Source organism: Limanda limanda, chromosome 19 (assembly GCF_963576545.1).
Source record: "Limanda limanda chromosome 19, fLimLim1.1, whole genome shotgun sequence".
Taxonomy (NCBI): Eukaryota; Metazoa; Chordata; class Actinopteri; order Pleuronectiformes; family Pleuronectidae; genus Limanda; species Limanda limanda.
This window is the reverse complement of record NC_083654.1, coordinates 18,850,628-18,876,486: the sequence shown is the minus strand read 5'-3', so window position 1 is coordinate 18,876,486 and position 25,859 is coordinate 18,850,628. Positions and strand designations below refer to the sequence as shown.

The window sequence follows — 25,859 nt, the reverse complement described above, 5'->3', positions numbered from 1 at the left end:
TCTAAAATTCGCTTTATAAGTTAATTTAATAATCCTAATACTTGCTTATATATTCACCTATAGGTTATTTACTTTATTAAATGTGTGTATGCTGTTTATAAATGTTAAAATACTTAAAGTAAAGCCAGTTTTCCTTTTTTATATTATAAATGTTCAAATCAAACTGGAACTGCTATTGAACAATAACATCACAAGTTAGTGTCGGCCTTTAATTTAGTATTTTTTTAATAAATTCAAATTTAGGGTCCTGATATCGATGAGTGTATAAAGTTCGGTGCAGCTTTGTTGAATCTCAGAGGACTTGGTGGTCTGTGCTCTACTGAGTGACTTTCCAGTAGCTTGTGTTTTTATTGTACTTGTGTACTCTTGTGTTTTGGATGTGAGAGAAGCAGCTTTTGTTGACTGCGACCTTAAATATGTAGAATACTGCAACTTTTACAACTTTAAGTTCTTAATTAGACCAGTTTTTACCTCAATGTGTAGAAACCTGATTGTGCTTGGTCTTACGTCGTCCCCCTGATGAATAGAAGGAGGTGCTGCACAGCTGCTGCCTCTTATTCATCGATGGACGATTCCTGGAAACACAAGCAGCTTCCAAAGTGGATGTTAATCTAATAGTTTCCCTCCAGCATCACTTGTAATAAGCTGTGGAAACAGAGCCCTGCTTCATTTCCCTAAAGCACATACTCAGAGTCAGTGTGCCGCATTGGGCCGCTGTGGAAAATGGACCTTTGTGTGTGTGTGTGTGTGTGTGTGTGTGTGTGTGTGTGTGTGTGTGTGTGTGTGTGTGTGTGTGTGTGTGTGTGTGTGTATGTGTGTGTGCATGTGTGTGTGCAAAGTGGAAAAGTCTCAGGGGGAAGCATCCTGATGTGCTGCAGCTCGGAGGCCCCCAATCACAGGCTGGTTTGCAGAGTTTCCACTGGGCCGAGGAGCAGATTGTGCCTCAGTGAGGAAGAGGATTTTATGTTTTAACTCAGGACAGGATAGAAAACCAGTGGATGAGCATTAGACTCTTTAGCTTTTGTGTTTTGTTTAGAATCTGTGTGTAGCTGGTGCTGGGAAGTCGTGCAAGATTTGTTGCTGCATTTGTTTTCTACTTCTCTGCACTTGCAAGGGTTGGCCTCTAGGTGTCTCTGTTCGCTTTGCTATAGACTCCCATTCTGGCAGCACCGAGGGAGGAGGTGGAGGAGGAGGAGGAGGAAGAGGAGGAGGAGGAGGAGGAAGAAGAGATGGATGAGTCACCTTCTGAATGGGGTGGTCCTCTGAGAGCTCTTTACTCACTCTCTTCTTGTGGGTGCAAAATAAAAACAAATCAAATCCTTTTTTAATCAAGTTCCACTCGTTTGGGGGCAAGTGGGGATTTTGTTTTTGTAATGAAGTGGCGTCGTTGTGACGATGAGAGCAAGGTCGTCTCCTGAGGATTGAAGGGAAATTATATTTTGCGGTGAAGTACTAAGTAAGCTGCTGACAGGGACTGGAGCGTCTGACCGAAACCTGAATGAACACACGACATTATTTTTATCATCGTGTGAAAGAAAACCTGTGAAATCACAATTCTTCCTCCTGCTGAGGTCCATAGAAAATGGAAGCAGAAATGTAAAGTTATGTAAAGGGGGGTGAATTCCTACCAGTTGAGGCAATGGCTCCATCCACAGCTGAACTCTCCAAACAACACAGTTTACAGCCCCATTTACTTTTACTTTCCGTTTGATGGTTGGTTTGTTCCTCGGAAGGATTACGCAAAAAATGATTGAACAGATTTCTACAGAACTTGGTGGAAAGATGGGACACGGGCCAAGAAAAAAGCCGTGAAGTCTGAGCTCAGATCTGAACAAAGGAGGAAGATCCAGGAATTTCTTTATTATGTTCTTTTTTGGGCATTTAGTGAATTTCCTAGTTCTTGTTGACAAAAGTCTGAGGTATTTATAGAGTCACAGGACAGATTTCCATGGAACTTGGAGGATGGAGGTGATGTGAGTCGGAGAAGAACCCATTCAACTTGGTGCAGATCCCAATCAGGGGGCACATCCAGGAATTTTGTTTCACTTTCCTTATCAAAGAATAAGTCATGGATCTTGATGAAAAAAATCCAGATCTAGTGAATTCCAATGTGGTTTCATCAGGGGCCTTGTCGGGGATAAGGTTTCATAGACGGCTAGGATTTTATTCATCCTCTGCATCATAACAAATTGAGCTGGAGACATGTAACTATACTTATAAGTTGCTGAGAACCTGTAGATTCAGTAGAGAATCAATAATTCATATGAATCTTCAAAGGTTTTAGAACGACTCTCAAACAAAACATGAGTTTAAGGCGACTGTTGTTCCTTAAAATCAAAATCCACCTTAAATCATTTGTGATGTTGCTAATGTGAAACTTTCAAAATACAGTGACACCACTTTATTGTTTGTAAACAAATTTTTACTGATACAGTTAAGAATATTGATACAGAAATGTAAAGCTACTATAATGCACATACCTATGGACTTATGAATCATAATGGGCACTAGATGGATTATAATAAATAGTTGAACACAACATCTGTACACAGAAACATTGCCCCATAATCCATAGAAATGTACATATACCAGTACAACATTTATAATTCCATATATTTACGAGTGACATCCTCCAAAATAAAATTGATATTCTCCATCGTTAGGCCTTTTTTTACTTCTATATTTTTGAAATAAACACAAGCAACTACTGAATTTATGAGGAATTATGTACAGGTTCCTAAACAAGAAACTCCATAAAGGCACAATTGTCTATACAACATGTACAAAAAAAAGAAAATGTGTGGAGCTGACAAAAAAACAGTAAAAATAAAACGATTGGTCATCATAATAATTATCATGTGATTGCACATACAATATGAATGTCAGCATCTGTGCTTTGAAAGGTGATTCGCCGAGAGACAAACCCCTGAAAAGTGTTTTCAGTCTTACAAAGTGACGAGAATTACAAAAAGAGAACAAGAAGAGCTTTTTCCACTTGGGTTTTTTTTTTCAGGTGACGATGACCAGTCTTTCTTCGTCCTCGCTGGACACCTCGTTATAGTCATCGCTTGCCGTCTGCCAGCTGGACGCTGGCGGTGGCGGTCGAGGAGGTGCAGGGTTGCTAGCGCCCTCAGCCGGTGACTCCTTAGCGGCGTCGGCCCGGCTCACGGGAGCAGGCGGCTGAGGCTGCTGAGGAGGTTTCTCCCTCTCCTCCCTCTCCACTGTCTGTAGCAGCTCTGCTCTGCTGATGCCTCCGCCGCTCGCCCTGCTGCCTGCGCTCAGTCCCGGGGAGCTGCTGACCTTCGCCGGGGCGGGTGGTGAAGCGGCCATGCAGCTCCGCGAAGAACCAAGCCCGTGTTCACTTTGAGATGCTCCCGGAGCCTCGGGGCTGCCCTGCCTCTCGGAGGGACCGGGCAGAGGACTGAGAGCGGAGAGCGGGCTGAGGGAAGGAATGATGGCAGGCAGGGAGATGTTCACGATCTGCAGACCTGGGACGTGTGTCTGGAGGCCGGTGCTGCTCTGGGACGTGGGGTTGGCAGCTAGGACCTGCAGCCCGAGGGTGGCGTTGAGGGTGAGCCCTTGCTGGGGCAGCAGCTGGGTGGAGGTCAGGCCGGTGCTGGTCAGCCCCATGAGGTTAAGTGTCTCCAGACCCATGGGTTGTATGGTTTGAGCCTGCAGGCCGGCGACCTGCCCGAGGGGGAAGCAGGGGACCACGCTGCCGATTGGCTCCTGGACCACGAGCGGCTGGGTGTGCACGCCCTCCGGATGGGGGGGAGTGTGTGGAGCTGGCAGCGGACTCGTGTTCCTGTGGATGACGCTCACTGCCGGGAAGGTGAGCTGCACGGGGCCGGCCTGGAGCGGCAGGAAGGTGGAGTAAGCTGCCAGGCCGGCGGGCACCAGCTGGACCCCCCCGATCGGGACCATGCTGTAGGAGGAGCGAGCCGGCTGCTGGGAGTGCAGCGGCAGGTGACTGAACAGGTGGGTCCGGGTCTCGGCTCCCAGTGTCTGGCAGAGACCCTGCGGAGGAAAGAGCGCCGGGCCGTGAGACGCGTAGCAGGAGGTCTGGGTGCCCCGGTCCACTGGGACGCCCGGGTAACTGGTCACCACAGCAGGGGGGGGGGCAGGGGCGTCCTTTAAAGAGAGAAAAACACACAATTCAACCTTATGTCTCGACTCAACTGTGGCACAATCCTTCCACATGTGAAGAGATTGAAGTACAGGGTTCATACACATTTTGACCAATGGATTTCCATGACTTTTCCATGACTTTTCAACAACTTAAAACCAAATTTCCATGTCCAAACATTTTGTGAAATCTCGGTGTGTACATGAGAACGTGACAAAATGTAGTATTTAAACTAGCAATGAGAATTCCAAGGCATACAGTTTACCTTATGCATACGCTCTCATACTAACTCAGTTAGTTTGAGAGCGTATGCCTGCTTATATTTTGAGCGTATTTCTTCAAAAGCATATGAATTATTTAAAAGTCAGCGTAAATTAACGACATGATAATATGAATATAACAAATTTCCATGACTTTTCCAAAACTTTTGTGATTTTATTTTTTTCCAGGACTTTTCCAAGCCTGGAAATACACATTTTACAATTCCATGACTATACCGTAGGAACCCTGAAAGTATAATCGGGCCGACACTTGGTATAGGGCTGCTCAATTAATCGAAATATAATCGTGATTACGATTACGAATAAGACACGCAGTCGTAATCGGTGTTTACCGGAACCGGAAGTGACTGGTACTTCCGGTTAGTCATTAAAAAAAATAAGGGCACATATTAATAATCGTTTGAATAATCGTAAAAATTTAGTTTTTGTCCAAAATAATCGTGATTATGATTTTTTCCATAATCGAGCAGCCCTAACTTAGTATTCACACGTGCAGTCAGAGGAGGTTGCTGCTCTTCTCTTGAGCCTCCCTCTGCTGCTACAGGTGAGCCCACAGGTTTGTTTTCATTAAGGAGTAAACAAGCTGCTTTGCACAAACATTTGTCCGTTAATCTAACGTCTACGCTGCAGAACACAAAACACAAAACACTCTGCCTCTGTGTTGTGATTGTTCTGCTCAGGTCGGCTCGGCTTGCCAGCGTCCTCCATTTTCAAAACAACGTTACACTCCTGGCTCACTTCACCGATACGTCAAGCTGATCGTAAGCTGATTACATTTCCAATACAAACGTTTCCCCCCCCACCGTCAAAATGAATGTTTAATTTTTGGATAAAAAGTGGCACCCCTAAGATTTAATGATATTTGGATCGATCCACTAATCAGAAGCTAATGAGACTAATCACCTTGTTGCAGAGCATTGACAGGAGCTTTGTGAAAGTGCCTCCCATGCAGGATTCAAAGGGAATGTGTAGGAAAGAAGGGAGGCAGGCAGAGAGAGGGGGGGGGGTGGTGGAGCGACACACGATGAGAAAACATGGCTCTCACCTGGCCGAGCATGGAGAGCTTCCCTGGCACCGGGGGACTAGGGGGCCCGTCAAAGTCCGGGTAGTCGATGGACATCTGCCTGCAGGGTGACACCGGGCTCATCATGTGCACGGACTCGCTGTCGGAGGTGTAGGACTCTGACGTGATGGCGACAGGCGGAGGCGAGTAGGGGAGGGGCAGCGAGCTGCAGCAGGACCCGGAGATGGAGATCTGCTTGCTGAGGGACACGGGGCTCATCATGGGGACGGACTCGGAGTCGGAGGTGTGGGACTCGGGAGCTGGAGGCAGGGACAGAGGGAAGCACACGGAGCTGATGGACATCTGGGCGAGCAGGGCGCTGGGCGGGACTTCAGCCTCCTTGGACGGGATGTGCTGCGGACTGGCGGAGACGGACGGGTTGGTGGACAGGCCCGACTCCGCCTGGCTGTCCTCCTCTTCCTCCTCGTCGTTCTCCTCATCGTCGGGACCGTCCGAGTCATCGGCGTCCGAGTCCTGGCGGTCGGCACTGCTCACCTGACTGCGGTCTCCTGCACGTGAGGAAACAAGTCAGATTCCTTCGTTATCGTCTATTATTGGTTTCATACAGAGAGGAAATCCAGCAGTGAAACCACAGCTCAGTGTTTTGTTTTGCTGCAGTAACAGCGTTTCACACTCTGGACCGAGACACACCCCCGAGCTCCATCACAGACAGAGGAGGAAAAACAAATATGCTCTTAGAGACTGGGACCATCGAGCGCTTTCAGGCAGCTTCTCGCTCTTTTTTTTTTTTGCTTCTAAAATTAGACGCAGCAATTTCCTCTTTCCAAATGCTGTGAATGCTGCCCACATGTGCTTTGAGTTAACAGAGGAAGAAGCTGCATTTAGACGTTTTTTAATTAGACCGTGGCAAAGCTATTGATCGACACAGCAACAGAGCACAAGCGGGAACAATCCTGGGTTCTGTACGTATATCGTGTCGCTAATAGGAAAACTTTTTTTGAAACAAGGGGAACTCTTGTTGTTTGAAACCACAGCAGAGAAGCAGTTAATACGATGTGTTAAGTCCCTTTTAAACATGGAGTGATTCACTGTAATTAAAACCATGATGAGTGATCCTTCTATATTTCCCTGTGGGCAAACTTACCTGAATCCTCTGCATCCAGATCGTCAATGAGACCCGCAGGCACCCCCATCTCCATGCACTTCTTACTGTGGGCCTTGGACTTCATGTGCTTGGTCAGATTTCCTGCAGAAACAGAGGCAGTGAGGTCTTGCGGGGGGGTAGAGCTCGAACAATAGCACAGGAGGGGTTTTTTTTTTTATGTAAGAGAATGCGGTCGCTGGGCAAACTGTACGTAAAAGGGGTGAGTAACTGATGAAGACATTTTTAAATGAACGTGGGCCGCTCTGACACCAAGTGCTGTTCTGCAGTGTCGCGTGGGCAGGCGGGTTCGATACAGAACGGTGAATCATCCTGTCTTGGTTGAAGAGACGGTCTAACAACGTATTTCATTTCATAACTTCTAAAAGGACAAAGTGAACTGCAGCAGATCAAGTTCATCTAAATGATACAGTCTCTAAGTGTGCATTAGAGTGAAAGCAAATTGTTTCGTCTGATCGGTGTTTGCAAATATAATTTTCTAAAAATATCTGGTACTATTTGCATCATGGTGTTAAAGTACGTGTGTATTAATACATCTAGAAATTCAAAACAACATGAAATGCAGAATATTCAAATATTAAGTTTCTTCTTTTTCTGATATCAGAACTAAAAGACATCTTTATTTACTACGTCCAAAAGTGCTGGAACAATTCCACCGAAACTCTAACTGGTTCTAAATATATTGTCATTTTCAAAATAAACCTTGAGACACATCTTTTACTATCACTCTTCTCCTGATGTGTTTTAGCGGTTTCATTTGTGTCTTATCCTGCTGTCTTAATTTTGTTATATTTATTTAATATACATTTTTTTCAACAGGCATTTTATATTCACATTCAATTTAATTTTCTTCTTGTATGGTCGTATGATAAATGTTTTAACGGTCTTTATGTGAAGCACTTTGTGTTGCATTTGCACAGCACAAAGAAAAACAGCTAATAAATCAATCAAGTCTTTGAAAAAAACAGTTTCTGATGTAAAAATAGTGCATCTATAGGTAAAATAACATCCATCATATCACATGAGACACAGTGTGTTTGTACACAAGGAAATGAGCAGTGGCTTCGGACGTAAAGCTGTGAACACGGATGATGTTCTGTGTTCTGACCTTTTGTCTTGAAGGAGAAGTTGCAGTGGACACAGTGGTACGGCCGGACATCAGAGTGGGTGCGGATGTGTTTGCGCAGCATGCTGGGCTTTTTACAGCGGATCCCACATTCCTCACAGATGTATTTACCACGTCCGCGCCCACGTACGTAAACATACTCTTCATTAGACTTGAATCTGTGGGGTTGCAAATGAGCCAAGAGGGACATTTAGGATAGAACAGAAATAAATAAACTACATAAATCTTTCTAATGGTAGTGTAATAGAGAATGTCTCCATTGCTGTGAAACATACCCGCCGTCAAATATTTTGACTCGTCTTGGCTCATTTTTAGGCACCAGGTCTTTCTCCGAGTCGTTGCTGGTTTGACTTTCTGGTTGCACTTTCCCTCTGGGTGACACGGACCTCTGGGTGAGTGGCAGCTGCAGCGAGAAGAACATGATGCATTCATTGATCTGATCAAAACTCGAGGCACGGATATAAATAAAGATATATAAGTGAGACTTTTTAAACGTTGAGAAATGTGGTTCTTACCTTGGGCATGACTTCTTTCAGCTTGGCTGAGTAAGCCAGGGAATCAGATTTTCCGTTGGTTCTTATGGCCGAGGTGTAGTGTATTTTCTTGGAAGTCTGCTTGGAGTCAAACAGAGACATGACCACCTTGGTGGGCAACCCGAGTGGGTTAGGGTTGTTGGGGCTGACAGTCCAGGATGCATATGCGGAAGTCTTCAGGTCAGTCTGCTGAACATGGAGAGGTTTCCTCTTCATTAGGAAACACCATGTGAAAGTGGTGGCAGTCTTCAGGCTTGGGAAAGACAGACGGTGACTGTCTTTCGTGTTGACCACAGACATAGATGTGGTCAGTTTCACCTGACTCCCATGGAAACTGGAAGGTTTAATAGGTGACTTTGCAGGCGTCCACCTCTGATCCTCAGCTTTCTCTTGGGGCCTCAGGGCATCGTTAGCTGGAGTGCAGATGACCTGGCTACCAGGTGTAGCATTCACGGCAGCGACTGCCTCATGAATAACTGTGCTTGTGTCCTTGTCCAGCCCGGTGCTGTCAGGTGACATCGGCTTGACGTCATCAGTCGCCTCCGAGTCCTTTGTCCCGTCTGTTTTAACCTGGGGCAGCGGTGGAGCCTCAGTTTCAATGGGACTGTCCACTGGCTCCGTCGTGCAAACCTGCCTCACAAGTGTAAACTTCCGCTGCCGCGTTACCTCAGACATCTTGGAATTCAGATAATTGACGGACCTGCCATCAGTGAGACAGGCCACGCCGTGCTCATCCTTAGCCCGTTTCTGGTGCTTCTCCATGTAGATGTCCAGGCTGTTGGCGGGCGACAGCATGCGTTTACTTGAAGCGGTGGGTTCCTGCTGAGGGCACAGAGTCACTGACGCTAACTTCTGTGTGCAATGTAAAGACCCAAGAGAAGGAGCTCGCTCTCCCATGTGGTTGTGAGTGTTCACGGTTTCCGTTTGAATCCTGTCCTTCTTTACAGTTTGTACGGCATGAGTATCGCTGTCTACACTGTGAGTGGATGAGTGGCTAGTTTTACTGGACAGAGAGGGAGCCGGGTGCATCTGCTCATGGGTGATCAGGATCTGTGGCAGTGGTATCGCTCCTGCTTGGCTCTGATCGAACGGGTTCCTTTGCTGTTTACCTGACAAAACCACAGTTTGCGCCTTAATCTCAGAGGCCTGATGACTCGGTTGAGCCACATATATATTTTGGATCACATCAGATGATTTCGAAATGCTCAAAATCGGATTGGCAATTGGTATCGTTAAAAGTGGCATGGTTAGCTGAGTGCCCTGTGTGCTGGGGAATGAAAATGTTTGGCTTGCTCTCAGAGCGGAACACTGCAGTTGGTATTTGGGCACAAAAGATTTCCTTTCTTCCGAATCTACTGGTTTGTTTTTGATATTCTCGTGAGAAACTATGATCTGGGTCAGCGGCGGTTGGATCTTTTGGCATACTTGAACCCTTGATGCTTGATGCCAAGGGTGTGGAAGGCCATGGACTTGAGCCTGTTGAATTGGGTTTCCCAAATTAATGCTTTGCACCATATGTTCATTATTTTGCAATGGTGCATCACCGCTATGAAGGATAAAAGGCTGAGCCATAGGGCGCCTATTGGCAATGTGAGTCTGCTGGGATCTATTCTGAGTTAAAGAGCTAACGTTTGTCATTGGAGGTTTATCTAGAGGTATAACTGCTTTGCGAACAGGTTGCTGACTCTCTGGGCTTATCTTTAAAGACATCTGGCGAACTAATGGCCCCCGCCTCCTTTCAATAAGTGGCACCTGGGAAACGTGGGAAATATTTCCACCTCTTGGGTGTCCGACGGGTGACAGAGATCGGCTGGGCGATACATTGCCACAGTCAAAAGACTTGCTGCGATAGTCACATGAGATCTCCACAGAGGGCTGAGTACAAGTGATCTGTTCAGATACAGCACGCCTCATCATTCCAGGTACACCGAGAGTATTGAAGGCTGTTGGCAAACCTTGAGGCTCAGGAACTTTGCCAACACACTCCCCTCTAGATGGACTCTCTGACCTCGATGTCTCATCTCTGTCGAAAGACGCTGAGATGCTGGAGCAACGAGAGAGACTACTGTCCCTGCTGAGGCTTCGCGAGAGGCTGGACTCCAAACTGGATTCACCTGAGGACTGTTCCATTTGAGCAAGACGAATTCTTTTCTTTTTCGGCGGCAGTTTCTCTGCTGGTAACTTTGACAAACTCTCGCTTCTCTGAGGCCAGTTGAACTGTTCGGCAGGTTTATCTGCTGGCTCAGATATTTGTGTCTCGTGCTCTCTGTCCGGCTCCTCTGTGACGAAAATCTCAGGAACCTGAATGTTATTTTGACGAACCAAACGCGACTGATGAACAGGAGTGGTGTTTTCACCAACTGGTGCTCCTGTGCAATCAGTGCATTGCTCCTTCATTTGTTTTCCATAGTCAGTACTCTTGGGTTTGGATGTTTCTTCGTGGTAGCCGTCAGCTGAGACATTTGCTATTGCGTCTGGTTTGGGTTTGTTCGGGGGATCCTTCTCCATAATATCAACAGGAGAGGCCCTGTCAATAGATTCTGTCTCAAACGAATTGGGTCTGCTGAGAGAGTTGGTGTGCCTGATGACTGACGTACCGCTGCCTTGCCTTTGCAGATCTCCTTTAGTGGAAGTGCTGATCTGGGTCTCTCGTATTGGTGACAGTCTGACATCTGGAGTATTTATACCTCTTGCTACAAGCTGAATCTGAGGTAGCTTTGGCTGATTAATTTTGGGCTGTACGTCTATTACAGCATGCTGAGAAAAGGTCCGACTTGCCTGAGCTGTTGGTGGCTCAAAGGTAGCAGAACAAGGGGGAATGGTCTCGGTTGGAGATTGGTCATCCTCATCTCCAACACTTTTCATTTTCCTTCTTTTTCTAACAGATGTCTGTTGATCGAGTATTCCTGGAACACCAGTCGCTCTGGGGACTAACGGCTGCTGTACGTTAACGTGAAAAACATCCTGATCCGTTTCTTTGACAGCATGTGGCTTGTTTTTTGGGCCATGAAGCTCAGAGCAGTAGAATTTCTTGTGAGTTTCAAAATTCTCTAACTTTCTGTAGCGGTTACGACAGGTTTCACACTCATACATTGTGCCTTTGTTCTGTAGAGGCTTTCTGTTTCTGTCCTGATTATGCTCGAAAGATCGGCTCCTTTGCACCACGTCAGCGGAACTGCTTTGACCGTGATAGCCCTCATCCATGGAGCGGACAGTAGGGAGGCCATGTCCTTCACTTGTGGAAAAGTCTTCCACAGCGGCTTGTCTGACTAATGTACGAGAATGTAGTGCTGGATTTGGGGTTGACGGGACTGAAGAAAATACATCATCACCGAACGAACTAATTTTTTCGTCAAATGACTGACAAATTCGCAAAGGGTGAGGAAGGGGAGCAACATTAAGAGGAAGAGCCGAGTGTCCAGGTGTCGTAGGCATAGAGTTACTCCTCGTAATTGGCAAACAATCCATTGGTGGGTATTGAGAAGGTACAGAGAGAAGAAACACTGGCTTAGATTTATCTGTGGGGGTGAATGGGGACTTGGGGATGTCTGAACTGGAACTTGACCTTCTTCCCATCGGTTTAAGATCAAACTGAAAAGAGTCTTTAAATATGTATGATTTGGGGGAGTCTATACTACCTCTCCTTGAGAGGGACGTCCTCCTTGGCTTGACGCTGTCCAGCTGTTTGTTGTCCACTACTGCCTCATTGTCAGATATCAACTTTGAAATTCGTTCCTCCAGAGAAAGTGCTTTGGCTTCTAACGGCGGACGCATCTGTCCCACTGTTGCCCGTGGCTTTTGCTCAGCTGCTACATGCATCACTGTGGCAACCACAGGGGGGATATTTGGAAGAGTGTTCTTGGCAATGTCGATATCTACCGGTGGAGTTATCTTTACAAAAGGACTCGGTGGACTCATGGCCTGGTCCGCACTTTCCGAGCGTGAGAAGTAACCAGAATCTGTACTTCCCAGACTTCGGGGGCTTAGTAGACACTTGGCTTGTTGCTGTTGAGAAAAGTCTGTTGCTTGCTGCCTCTGAAGCTGAGCGTGTCCACCCAACAGTGGAGACTTGCACTGCTGGTCTTCATCTTCACTCACAGTATCTAGTGAGAGATTTGCACCGTCCACCTCTTTCAGAGACGACAGGACGGTGATGCTGGATCTCAGATTGGCAGTCTGGAAGTCTCGTTGCCGTTGTGCAGCAGCTTGCTCAGGTGCTGCACCTGTAACTCTTGGACTGTCTGCCCTCAGAGGGGAGACGTTAACTGGATAAACGACAACTTTTGGAAGTGCAGCAGTAACTTTGGGCTCATGAGCCCTCTGCCCATGTGCTGGTTTGACAGAGTCGAACAGAGCTGGTGAATCCACTTCCCCTTGGCTTGCTTGGTTTGTACCTGCATTCTGTAAACTATTTTCAGACAAAGCTGCCACAAAGCCCTGTGATGAGTCAGGGTCCAAGTCCGCAGTGCTACCGTCCTCATCACTGTCCCCGCTGTCCTCCGGATCGGAATGTGTCCCGAGGGCTTTGTCCGATTCTTGGGATAATGATCCACCTCCAGATTCAGAGCGAGCAATGAGACCCAGTTTAATAGCATGAGCATGTGATTTCTTGTGCTTGTACAGGTTGCTCTTGGTTTTGAATGAGAAACCACAAGTAACACAGGGATATGGTCTTTCTCCTGTGTGGGACCTGATGTGTTTGAGCAGCACACTGGGTTTTGCACATGCTCGGCTGCAGTATTCACACACGTATTTTCCTGGCTTTTTAGGCTTTTGGTCCTTGGAAACCTGCTCAGCACCATAGTTCATTACAGTGGCCATCTGAACATGGTTGCTGCCGGGTGTAACTGGGACCTGAATGGTGCTGGGCACACTTGCAGAGATGGACTGGCATGTGTGCACAACAGGTGGTTGGCTCTGTGGCAAAGCGTTGGACCCCGAGGGAGCAGGTGCATGAGTTATGGTGGATGGTCCAGAATTAAAGCTCATGTGCAAGGCAGGCTGTTCAGGATTCGAAGATACATGCATAAATTGTGGTGAAACCAGTGGAGACGACTGCATTGGTATACCCTGTGTGGATGTCTGCACATTCCTCTGCAGTGGTGCCGCAATGCCAATAACGTTGCCTTGTTTGTCAATATAATATGTCTGCATATGAGAGGTTTGGTTCTGCACACCAACATTGACAGCTGGCATTGTATTTAATTCACCGCTGCATTGAGCATGAAGGCTGGAAGCTGGTTTTCCAATGGCTGTGACCTGCAAGGCATTATTCCTCTCAGCCAGCGAACTGAAGTCAGGCTCCATGGCCTTAAGTAGAACATCAAGTGGAGCACTGCTGTGGTAAGGGTCTCCCTCGAAGCTGGGATCCTGGCTCTTGACGTCTTTGGCCTGCGACTCCTCGGCAGCAATCAAAGAGCCTTCCTCAGCATCAGTGGTCTCAAGCGACGGCGGCCTCTGAGATGTTTCTTCCTCCTTCAGCCCTTCAGCATCAGCTGAAGAAGACCCCTCCCCAGGGGATGCTGCAACTGGTGAGGCATCATGTTGGTCTCTTACACCACCGGGGGATGTCGAAGGATTGTGGGAAGGACTGTTTGAGGAAGAGGAGCAAGAGGGTGTAGTTTCCTTCGATGACGCTCCGTGAAGCACAGTCTCGGATGTTTTCGACTGCAGAGGCTTCTTCACCGGAGATTTCGGGATTTTCTTGAGCTGATTCTCTGCAACAACCTTTTTCCTCTTCAGGCCTTTTATGTTATCTGCATTTCTGCGACTGCTCTCAGATATTCCTGTGGACAAAGACACAACTATGAGAAAAGCAGAATTGCAGAATGACACCATCATTTTTACAAAATGTTCCCAGCGCTCAACCATATGTGCTGAATGACCACTTGAGTCCCAGCTGAGAAAATAAACTCAATTTCCTCTGCTGTACAGTCGCATTTTCATTATTGGGGTATTATAATTGCATCACTTATTAAATAAAAACTTTGTTTAGAGTTCAGATAATTCTGTTATGTTTTATTTGATTTAAGTATCAACAGTTTCAGGCATTTGGTTTTAGTTTGTTGCAAAATTCCAAATTTATAAGATGGTGGATAAGAGAGAACCCATTATCTAGTATTTTTGACTTGTCAGTAATATAACTATCATTTAAACATTAATAGTGTTAAAGTATATTTTCTTTCCTAATTTGCATCAACAGTTCAGAACATAATAGGATTTACTTTTTTAACAAGACGATGGTAGAGATTAGTTTGAGCAAATTGTTTCAGCTATCATCATCACTACCATCTGACATCAACCATTGCAAAGGTTGTTTGAAATAAATTAAAAACACTTTGAACAAGAAAACATTTCTTCACCCCTGATTTAGACAGTTTTTTTTTTACGGTTTATTTATTTCCTGTGTGACTAATATGGCCGCAGCTCCCCCGCTTCATTACTTACATAAGTGAATGATTTTCTTTCTTCTGAGATATGTTGATCTACTGAGGCTTGGCCGATCAGAGGATGTTTGAAACAAACGCGTCTCACAGTTTATGAGAAGCTGAATGTGCATGTCTTCAACACTGCATTCCAGTAATAATGCAGTTCTGCTTTTAAAAGGGCTACACCCATAACCATGGTGTTTCATAAATGACTCAGGCCAGTGGTTTTAAAAAGGACATGTTGCATAATGCTGGCAGTGACCTGTCACAGTTTCCTGGCTTGTGAAGGTATTTCCCAACATGAGGTCAGGGTTCCTTCACAGCTCTGACCTCATCTCGTCTTTACATAGGTTAATCCTTTCACCACGCCAACATGCAGAGGGTGATCATTCAGAGCCGCACACAACCGACACAACGCGTTCGGTAAACAAACCCTCTGTTTGTCTAAAATAAGCCGCTCTAATGAGACGTTGAAAGACACGGGAAAAGGGATTTGTTTCTTCCAACCCACCGCACGGACAAATGTGCAAAAAAGGATTCCATCTTAAAAACTGCTTCATAAACAAACAACATTTCTCAATCTCTCTCTTTATTTATTAGAAAAGTCTGCTTCGGCTATTTCCAGATACAATAAGATTACGCATTTTAAATTCCATATTTTCCATCTGTATTAATCATTCTTTATATATTTCTTAATATATGAATTAATAAACCTTTCCTCTGTGATCCAGTGAAACTCCTCCTGACAGAATTAACTTCTTTTTAAATGGTGGTTGTCACAGTGATTACACTTGACTGATGGGCGGGGACATGAAGACCTTTAAAAGTACTTTGAGATATTTTTAATTGTACTGTGTTTTCATTTAATGTCTCCACCCAGTCTCATTTACAATGGCTGTAGCTGGCTGGTATTTAAAAGGACAATGTCTAAGTGACGAGGTGAGTTCAGATGATTTATTCTCAGACACAGTGAAGCAATCCCAGTTCAACCAAACTGGCTTCTCTATTTAAATAAAGTTACACAACCAACTTAACAAAAGAAATTCCCGTCCTATGTGTAATAAAGTTTTTTACTGTAGTGATACTGCACAACATAGTTTCCACTGGTTGTAAACAAGCACCAAATCAAAAGGTCACAAATTGATATTACAAAAACACAATTTTAATACCTTGCTGTTGTAAATGTGCAATCCGAACTGTAGATGCAAAATAAGTCTTTTATATTGCAAATGAGAATATTTCATGGACACCTTTTTGGAATAATTTGACATAGCCCATTTTATACTTTGTTATTGGAAAAGAAAGCACAAGAGAATTGACCAGATACCAGAAATGCATTAAAACTATTTTCACTGTGTCAAACGCAGAATACGCATGTCACAATAATTTTAACGGACAAATCTGGAAATGTTATATTTTATAGCAATTTTAAAATAATAAATAAATTAAGTGAATTTCTGATAAACCTAAAATCGCAGCTATACAGAAAGACATTATATAATAAATGTTTGTTGAGACGATAACAACAATCCCTTTACATTCAAGACCCCTGATTTAAATCTGTTTTACGTTGAATCAATTATTCATTTAAAAAAAACAAACAACAGGTTATAGATAAGCAAAGACCAAAATAGTTTTTACAAAATTTAGAAATTTAAACCCCTTCCATAAATCCTGATGAAGCTGATCTCTTACCTTTCTGTGAGCCTTTGGGCTCCTTCAGCTCTTTCTGTGCCTCCTCGATTTTATCTGAAAGACAAGAACAGAAAACATTATGAGCGGCGCTGCACAGACATACACACCCACAAACACACACACACACAAAGAGACACACACTCCGTCTCCACAGCGAAGGCAGTGCACAACGTAACTAATGATACTGGGGATGCTTCCCACACAGCTGCAGCAGCATGAAGCTCCTCCAAATGAGAAACAGATATTCTTCCACAGCCCAGAGAGTGAACTGTTCCAGTGTGGAAACTAGTGTAATCATGAGGGATGAGGACTGTGTGTGTGTGTGTGTGTGTGTGTGTGTGTGTGTGTGTGTGTGTGTGCGCACCATAACACAACCATACAAGCGTCACCAGCACGAGTACGTATAATGTGTAGGTTAAGTTTGCAAACAAGTCGATCAAGGGGGATTTCTTCTCATAATATCACAGCGAGATCTAACCCACAGATTGATTTACATATTCAAATGCTGTTTACCCCCCCGAGGGGAAGAGAGAGTCGCTGCTCTGCGACCTTCTGTACGTCACAGTCATTACCCACAATCCAGCAGGTGAGGAACCTGTTTCTGTACCAACCATATGGACGAGTGGGAGGTGGCACAGAGCCGACTGCGTGTTACTGTAATCAATATTAATTATATACGCGGGCTCAATGCGCTGTGAATGGGTGACACGCCGGGGGATGGAGGGAGGGAGAGAGAGAGAAAGAGAGGAGGAAAGACGAGCGCAGGTTTGTGGGAGGAAGCGTCGTTAAGGTGTAATTACATCTCCATTACTTCTATCTGGTTTTTTAAAAGGATGAATCAGAGTCGATCAGATGAAATGCAACACGACAGGTTTATGAAAAATGATAAAACAATAATACGAGTGAGGATTTAAAATATAAACTCTCATCCAACTGTTTGTTTTTCTTCCAGTTTAAGTAAACCTGAGGCAACAGCAGCAGTTTTTATTTTAATTCATCCCATTTATGTGAAGCTTTTTCTGGCTCAACACAAGACATTTTGCTTATAACCTCCATCAAAGAGGTTTTGTTTGTTTGTCTGAAAAAATACTGAACGAATTTACATACAATTTTGTGGCATGACCCAAGAATGACCCGGATAAACGGGCGGATCCAGGAAATTGTTTATACCTTGTTAAGCATGGCGAGCTGGGGCGTTAGCCAGGCGGAGGTATGCACTCACTGTATTGTACTAGTTCTTCATTTAACAGGTCTGAGTTCAGTAATTTGTGTTGAGTTTATTAGTGACTTCCAGGTGAATTTCAATAAAAGAAACATTTACACCTTGGTGAATATCTATTACTCATTTATTTACTCTAAATTTCACCCTATGTACGATTAGTTCACCTTAAATCCGGTGAATTAAAGTCTCAAGTTTGTGCAACAGCCATAAATTCACATATAACTGGAAATGTCCCACAAACATACGACTGTGTTTGACCTATAATTCACACTAAATTCAGTTTCTTTCTTCCTCTATTGATTCTTCTACTGTCATTGTTACCACAGCTTTTAAAATCTATTTCATTGTCTGCATTTCTATTTATTTTTGTCTTATTCTTATCTTTCACTTGTCACGCTCTTTGCACTGCACCAACCTGTATGAAGGGTGCAACACAAATAAAGTTAAATTGACAAATTGAATATCTATAATTTAAAATATACTGCTTTAAAAAAACCACACTGAGCTTTTCTTCACATGAACGCAGCTCGCTCGCCCACAGAGAAAAATGAGGACTACGTCTGGCAGCCGCATGTTTCTTCCTCCTCCTTATGACCATGGAAACAAGATGGAAAAACACGCTGTGGCTTCCGTGCCCTGCTCGTGACATCGGAGTCCTCGAGGACCAGCGGTAACAATTCTGTCCTAGATTGCAGAAATGTTAATCGAGGGTGAAGGAGGATGTTCCTCTGCGGTTGCCAAAATTAGAGAGCGATGCCGGGAATACTCGGGGAGGAGGGGAGGGGGGGGGGCGGAGAGGAGGTCACTAGTTTATGTCATCATCATCTGAGTGCGTGTTATTGTCACACCCTTCTCCCGCTCCCTCTCCATCCCCCTCTCTCTCTCTCTCTATATATATATCCCGGCCGCACGCCACAGATTACATAACGTGTCCACACCCCTGTGCGGCCGTGGAGCAAAACAAAGGCGCCCAGCCAGCAGCGGCACAGCAACCCGGGCACATGTGGAGCGGTGCAGGTGTTTGTTTATGTGCAGGTCTCTCCGAGGGAACAGAGAGCTGTTTGTGTGTGTGTGTGTGTGTGTGTGTGTTGTCGGTTGTCGTGCATGCAAACGACCACGTGAGCTCCCTCGCCACCCGACCGGGGGAATCACGTCGGCCGTGTCTTCCTGGCAGAAAGCTCTTGGCACGGAGTTCCTCCAAAAACGGAGAGAGGATCCCGAAGCTTCCCCTCGGAGTCACGACTGCTCAGCCTCCAGTCGCTGTAACAAAACCAATTTGAGGTAATAAACGCTTGCTTTTGCGCGGTGAGGCCATTTGGATTCAGACTTCCCTGAACATGTGCTTCAGTGTTTGCACAGCTTGATACATATGTCTTGTGTTAGAACCGCGCTGGCAAACCCGAGCCGCGAGTGATTACTGCCCAACAAAAATCGTATTAGTGGTTGCGTATGGTTGGAGAGAGAGAGAGTGTAAGCCATTACAGATCAGATTGCTTCTCTTGCATAACCAAGCCGCAAACAGGACCCCTCGTGCTGAAGGACACCGATGAAGCCGAGCTCTGGAGCGTGGAGAGAGAACAGGAAACATCAGCTCCAGTGAGAAGAAAGGGACAAGGCGGCGTTACCCTTTAAAAAAACGACAAAAACATATATATATATTCCATCCCCAGCAGGGAGTGATTACAGGCTCGCTCATATTTCCCTCATTATGGATGTCGGGGGGTGGCCGCGGTGGTCGAAGGGGACGGCCACAGGCTCGAGACCTTCATCGATCTGTGGAACCGTCCTGTGACCGCGGGAAAACAATAAAGAGGAATGTACACAAGCGCTGCGAGTCGCCTGGTTGATGAAAACCAGAGCGCGTTGTGGAACACGACCACGGACACGGAGGGCGGGCGGGGGGGGGAGAGAGAAAACAGATGAAGTCATGAGGCTCCGGGTTTTATAAGTGTTCACAGAGAGAACCCGTCGTGTGCAGGGACGTTCGAACTCCTAACGAAGATTATTGGAATGTTCAAACTGCAGACGAGTCCCAGAGAGAGAGATCATCACCGCTGACACCAAACCGACCAGGACTCGGAAGAGCACATCTGGGCGACTTGGTTAAAAGGAAACATTTGATGCTTTTTCATTGTTGTTAAGGTTTTTTTGTGAATGTAAAAGAAACACAAACTCTGTGGCACCTGAGTTCCTCTCAGTGAGAAGCATGTGCAGCGTCTCACCGGCTTTAATAATTTAGTGAAATGTGAATCAATACACTTTGCCAATGTTACTTAAACATGTGCTTCTTCTCTTACATCTTACTCAAAGCACAATTATCGACCTGACCGCCCCCCCCATCACACCATGGCTTCATAACCGTCCTTCAGACACGAGCGGGTGAGAGTGGAATGCAGATGAGACTCGTCCTCAGTGTCTCAAGGTGTCTCCGACTCGTGATCTCTGATCCACGCCACGTGACACCTAAAGATACACGAGCTATCAGGTGGGAGGGGCCAGAGTGTGCTCCCACCCACCCACCCGCCCAGCACCCCTCCTCTCTCTCTCTTCTCCATCTTGGTTGAGTGGGAAATGTGATTACTTGTGCCCCCCCTCAGGGCCAAAGTGACGTCAGAGAGCAAGAAAACGTGCTTTTGTATCCCAGCATCTACTGGGACGTGAGCTTGCAACCAATCAGCTTCAGCCGCGGCCGGGGGGTGGGGGGGGTGGGGGGGGTGATGAGCTGCGGCACCGACTCGCCTCTGGAACAAAGATGTAATAATAAACCCAACTGGTGTGAGTGGAAGTGAAGCTCGGCCTGTTCAATAAATAACAACATTACATCATAACCACCAGGCCCCCCCCCCCCCCCCCCCCGCACGCCACCAACTGGTGACACGTTCATGTTTTGGTCGACAGGCTGCCCCCCCCCCCGCTGGGCCTCACCAGTGTGGCAGCTCCTCTAGCAGCCATATGCCACGGCGCTCACATGTTCTCAGACGGCCCCGGCGGCTCCAGCTTTTCTTCCGTGGTGGATGTGCATTTCACGGGAAAAAAGCTGCGAGCGCCGAGGTGTCATCAGTATGCGGCGCGCCACGCCGGCGTGCCAGCAACACGCCGGAACAATGCCAGCGGACCTCAGTGTGTGGGCAGATGGGCGTCGTCCACCAGCTGCAGCAGAGCAACAGATACACTTCATCACAACACATCGCTTGTGTGTTAGAGTTAACACAAGAGATGAGGGAGAAAGAAGAGGAAGAGAGGAGAGGAGGAGCAGGAGGAGGAGGAAAGAAGAGGAGAGGATAGAGGTGTGGGAAGAAATAGGAGAGAAGGAGTCGAAGGAGAAGGGATGAAGAAGACAGAGGAGGAGGGGAGGAAAGGACACAAAGAAAAAATAAGAAAATGAGAAAGAGGAGGACGAGAAATGAGGAAGAGGAGGGAAGGAATGTTAAAGCAAAGAGAGAGAGGAGAGGACGATGGGTGAAAGGAGTGGGGAAAATAGGAGAAGAGTAAGAGAACGATAGAAAATGAGGAGGAGAGGAAGAGTGTAAGGAGACGGGAGGCACAAGAGGACACGAGGAGGGAAGCAATGTTGAAGGAAAGGAAGAAAAGAAGAGAAGAGATGTAAACAAAAGAAGGAGAGGAGGAGGGAGAAAAGAAGAGGAGAAGGAGAAGGGGAAATATAGGAAAAGAGACGAGTGAGCTGATGGAGGAGAGGAGGAGGAAAGGAAAAAGGGAGAGAGGAGAAGACGGAGAAGAAGGCTGAAGATGACGAGATGGGAGTCGGCAGCTGCCTCCTTCTTCTCCTCCACCGAGCGGGGGGGTGATGGGGATTATGTAACTGGAGCACCTCCACCAGCGCGCTGTACCCACCCGGCTGTGTGCAGCCACACACACATCAAACACACCATCACATTAGCTGAGGTCACTAACGAGACAAAAGCAAACAACTCAACACAGATGAAATGATTTGGTGATTAATCAATCAGTCGATTAACAGAAAATTAATCAGACACTAAAGTAATTTAATCATTTGTTGATTGTTTAGGTGATTTCTACGATTTTAGAAATGATATCAGGCTTTGGGAACTTTTCATAACCTCTGAACCAATAAATCAATTAATAAAGATTAAAGGACAGATAAATTATTCAAAAAGATGCAAGAAGAGAATCAGTTTTAGAGCAAAGAATTACAAAAACATCTTGTTTAGATCCTAAAATTCTTTTCTCATTCTAAGATAAATTTGATGTTTTCGGGATGTGAAGTCTGAATCCTACCAGAAAACTGTGTTAATAAATATTTTATGGAGCAATAACTTGATTATATATTTGTCAGATTAATAACAAATAACCAGTAGTGGCAGTTTTGGTCTCTGCGTCTTTTCTGAGCCGTGTTTTGAACGAGTTTACTCAGATACACACGGGCTGAGAAGTTGCCAGCTGCACCAGATGTGGTTAAGACGGAGGTTTGGAGCTGTGTGAACTCTGATCAACACCCGATTGGTTCTGTCATGAAACAACAGAGTTATTAATCAGATGCAGAGTCACTGGCATGTCTCTGCTGTGACAGAGGAGCCACGTCGCTCGGCCTTCATGTGAGAACGAAGCTGTGATTACACCCGGACACGTCCTCCTCTCGCAGTCACAACAGCAGCTGGGAGGAGAAGCCCGAGCTGCAGAGTTCCCTGACACCTCTTTACGGGAAGTCTGGCGATCTTATCTCCGCTCTCTTCCTTCGGCCGAGCGGAGGACACGCAGGGTTTCTGCTGACCCTCGCAGTAAGCGGCCATAAGGGCTCCTGTCAGCATCATGACACGTTCTGTATGTTGGTGGACACGCCTGACACCAGGAGTCTGGAGGGAGATGAGCCAGCCTGACAGACTCAGAGAAGAGAGAGAGAGAGCTACAGGAAGTGCTCGGAACGAGGGATGATGATGCAGAGCAGAGGAATCCCCCATTACCCTGCAGTCAATCATCATCAGCAGGATCAGAGCGTAAAGCCGTCTCCTCCTCACGTTCCTCTGAGAGCCGGAGAGATTCCCTCCTCCTCCTCAAATCCACATGAGAGGAGAGCGATAGACAGAGCTATCAGGTCTCTACAGTGGCCTCAAGTGTTCATAACCAGTTAATTAATCAATTAATGCACGTTCATACAAGAAAAAACCCTGAACCTCCAGAAGCTCAGGTGTCACATATATATCGTATGAAGAGCGACGGCTGGAGCAGGAAGTGTTTTGGCGTTTTTTAAAAACAAAGCGGTGAGGTGAGTCGTGCTCCCTCCGCAGCCGTGAGATCAGCTGAGGACTGTTAAACATCCCACGATGGAGGGAGGCAGAGAGAGAGAGAGAGAGAGAGAGAGAGAGAGAGAGAGAGAGAGAGAGAGAGAGAGAGAGAGAGACAGAGACAGAGAGAGAGGTTGTTTATATGCGGCATGAAGCAGCTGAATGGAAACTACAGCGTCAGGCCAGGTAGGAATTAAAGGAATACACGGAGCTTTAACTAGAGCCCTGGGCAGCCACCTTTTAATAATGTATGGCTATAAAGAGACACACACACACACGATCAACAATCAACAATCGACAATCAACAATGTGGAAAGGAGGATTTACCTTTCAGGATCTCAACAATACTTAGAGGAGAAGATATTCCTCCGTCCTCACAATAACTCGTCACGAAGCTGCAAACACCCAGTCAACAAATGAAATATTGATCTCACACTCTCCCTGCTGCACGCACACACGTACACACGTACACACACACACACACACACACACACACACACACACACACACACAGACAAAGACAGTGGTTTGGTGCTGTATCTGTACAGTACCGCTGCCCCCGCAGGAAGCTGGAGGTGGAAGAAGAAGCTGCAGACTGGAGGCCACTGATTATTGGGACTGCGTGGGCACCCTCGTGAAAAATTGATATAACGAGAAATCTACTGGGTGGGTGGAAGGTGTGAGTGTGTGTGTGTGTGTGTGTGTATGTGTGTGTATGTGTGTGTTAGGGGGCTTTATGCAGGTAGAAATGGACGTGACTGTGATTTTACCTCTTCTATCTTTTTCAAACCAGGTTTAAAATCCAAACGAGGACAAATGAAACGTGCAAACACACGACAGATATCGATCTGCTTCCCACGCAGTCGCCAGTTGTGAAAGCTTTCGAACCCTGTGAAGCCTATTTTTAGGACGTGTTGACTGATTTCAGTTAATCTACTCGTGGTTTTCCTCAGTGGTTCATAACAAAAGGTTTTAAAAAATAGAAAAGCCAAACATCTAAAGCTCCCAAGTGGGTCCACACACTCTCTCTGGAGTTTTCCTTTCACACACAACACAGCAGCACGAAGTCTGGGCTCACTCGGACCTTTGCTTCCTCACATCCAGGAGTTTAACCAGAGTTCATGTCTCAAAGCAGCTATAGAGAAAGAGTCAGCATCTTAAATACCCACTGCAAACAAATCACAGGATGCACCAGCAATAGAGAATATATACGTATCATAGAAGTTATCATTCTAAATACACATAATAAAATAGTTAGAAGATACTAAATATAAGTATGTTCATGTCCCACCAATAGCTGGTATTCCTACTAAATACCGTCATTAAAACCAATTATTCTTATTCTTATTAACTGTTTAGTTGTATGCTCAAATAGGGAAAGTCCGAGTCACACCACAGATCAACACGCAGACGGATGTAAAGAGAAAACATGTGATCGAGAGAGTTCAGAGGTTCACAACCTGAGAGTCACAGCTTCAGCCCGAGGATTCAATTCTGCTCTTCCTCTAATTTCAGTAAATTATAGGAGATAGAAAAATACCAAACTAAAAAACCATCACTGCTCCTGTTGAACTGACCGTACAAAAAAGAATAAAACACAACTGTCCAATCCCAGCGTCGCTCCTCGGGCTCCACGCTCCCACTGCCCACTTGTTGGTTGCCGTGGCGCCACGTTTGAGTGACAGCTCACAGACTGCTTCCTGTCTGAGCCGCTCATGTCTCGATCGGTCTGACGGGCGACGGAGAGATGTCGCAGCAGAGTTTCTAGTGTCGCTCAAAACTTCAACAGTCCAGACGCATGAACACACACACACACAACTGCAGCTGAACACACACAACTGCAGCTGAACACTCACAACTGGAGCTGAACACACACACACACCATTACACACACACGTCTCTGACCTTAAAGTCGGTTCAGCACAGGACAAACAGTCACTTTAAACAGAACAACACAGCGGAGTGTGTGTGTGTGTGTGTGTGTGTGTGTGTGTGTGTGTGTGTGTGTGTGTGTGTGTGTGTGTGTGTGTGTGTGTGTGTGTGTGTGTGTGTGTGTGTGTGTGTGTGTGTGCATAAAGGACAAAATGCTGATTTCTTACCCGGGACTCAGGCACTCAGCGACTCCTTGTGTGTGTGTTGTGTGTGTGTCTGTGTGTGTGTGTGTGTGTGACCAGGAACCAAAAAGAAGCCACTTGACAAGGAGAGAACAACATGTACACACTGCATCAACACAAGCAGTCACAAGTCTGCGTTGCCAGCCAATCAGCTGCGGCCGTGCAGCGGTGCGGCGAAGGGGCGTCGCCGGCGGTTTCCTCAGAATAATGTGACGAGGAGGGGAATTCCTGTAAGGCCCAGGAAGAGAGAGAGAGAGAGAGAGAGAGAGAGAGAGAGAGAGAGAGAGAGAGAGAGAGAGAGAGGGGGGAGGGAGAGAGAGAGAGAGAGAGAGAGAGAGGGGAGGGAGGAGGAGAGAGAGAGGGAGGGGGGGGTGAGCAAACTGAGCAGAGCAGGCCCGGGTGACGTCACGTAAACCGGTTTTGGCGCCCTCGAGGGGATCCTTCTCCCGGCCTCCCTCCCTCCCTCCCGGCCTCCCTTCCTCCCTCCCTCCCTCCCTCCCTCCCTCCCTCCCTCCCTCCCTCCCTCCCTCCCTCCCTCCCTCCCTGTGTTTGTGTTAGGGGGGGGCGGGGGGGGGGAGGGATTTAACTACTGGTTGCCCAACAGCTCGCTCACCGGCTGACGAAGACTCAGAGGATGACTTCACTTTTTGGTTTTTCAGTTCCTTGTTGTGGGTGGTTTCAGTTTGTTGTGTTTTTGTGTTATTTGAAACGACAGCGTCTCCCTGACTTCACCCCCCCCCACCTCCACCCCCCCTTCAGAGCTTCAGACCTGTTTTAAAAACCAACAATAGAATCTCTGATCATTTTCATAATCCTGTCCAGTTATTCTCTGATCGATAATCCCTGATTTAAATCTATTTAGGCAACTTCCAACATTTACAGTTCCC

General features: G+C 46.2%; 1 protein-coding gene across 1 annotated transcript in view; it reads right to left on the bottom strand.

Moving 5' to 3' along the window:
* Window positions 1-2,439: 2,439 nt before the first annotated feature.
* The window catches only part of hivep1 (HIVEP zinc finger 1), a 53,392-nt gene continuing 29,972 nt past the window's right edge, over window positions 2,440-25,859 (bottom strand). Inside the window, exons 3-9 of the mRNA XM_061092932.1 lie at window positions 16,376-16,429; window positions 8,235-14,038; window positions 7,995-8,122; window positions 7,702-7,877; window positions 6,576-6,677; window positions 5,453-5,979; window positions 2,440-4,131 (exon numbers count right to left, since the gene is read on the bottom strand). Of these exons, the coding sequence (XP_060948915.1) occupies window positions 3,010-4,131; window positions 5,453-5,979; window positions 6,576-6,677; window positions 7,702-7,877; window positions 7,995-8,122; window positions 8,235-14,038; window positions 16,376-16,429 (7,913 nt within the window). The 3' untranslated portion in view covers window positions 2,440-3,009. The remainder of the gene's footprint in view (window positions 4,132-5,452; window positions 5,980-6,575; window positions 6,678-7,701; window positions 7,878-7,994; window positions 8,123-8,234; window positions 14,039-16,375; window positions 16,430-25,859) is intronic.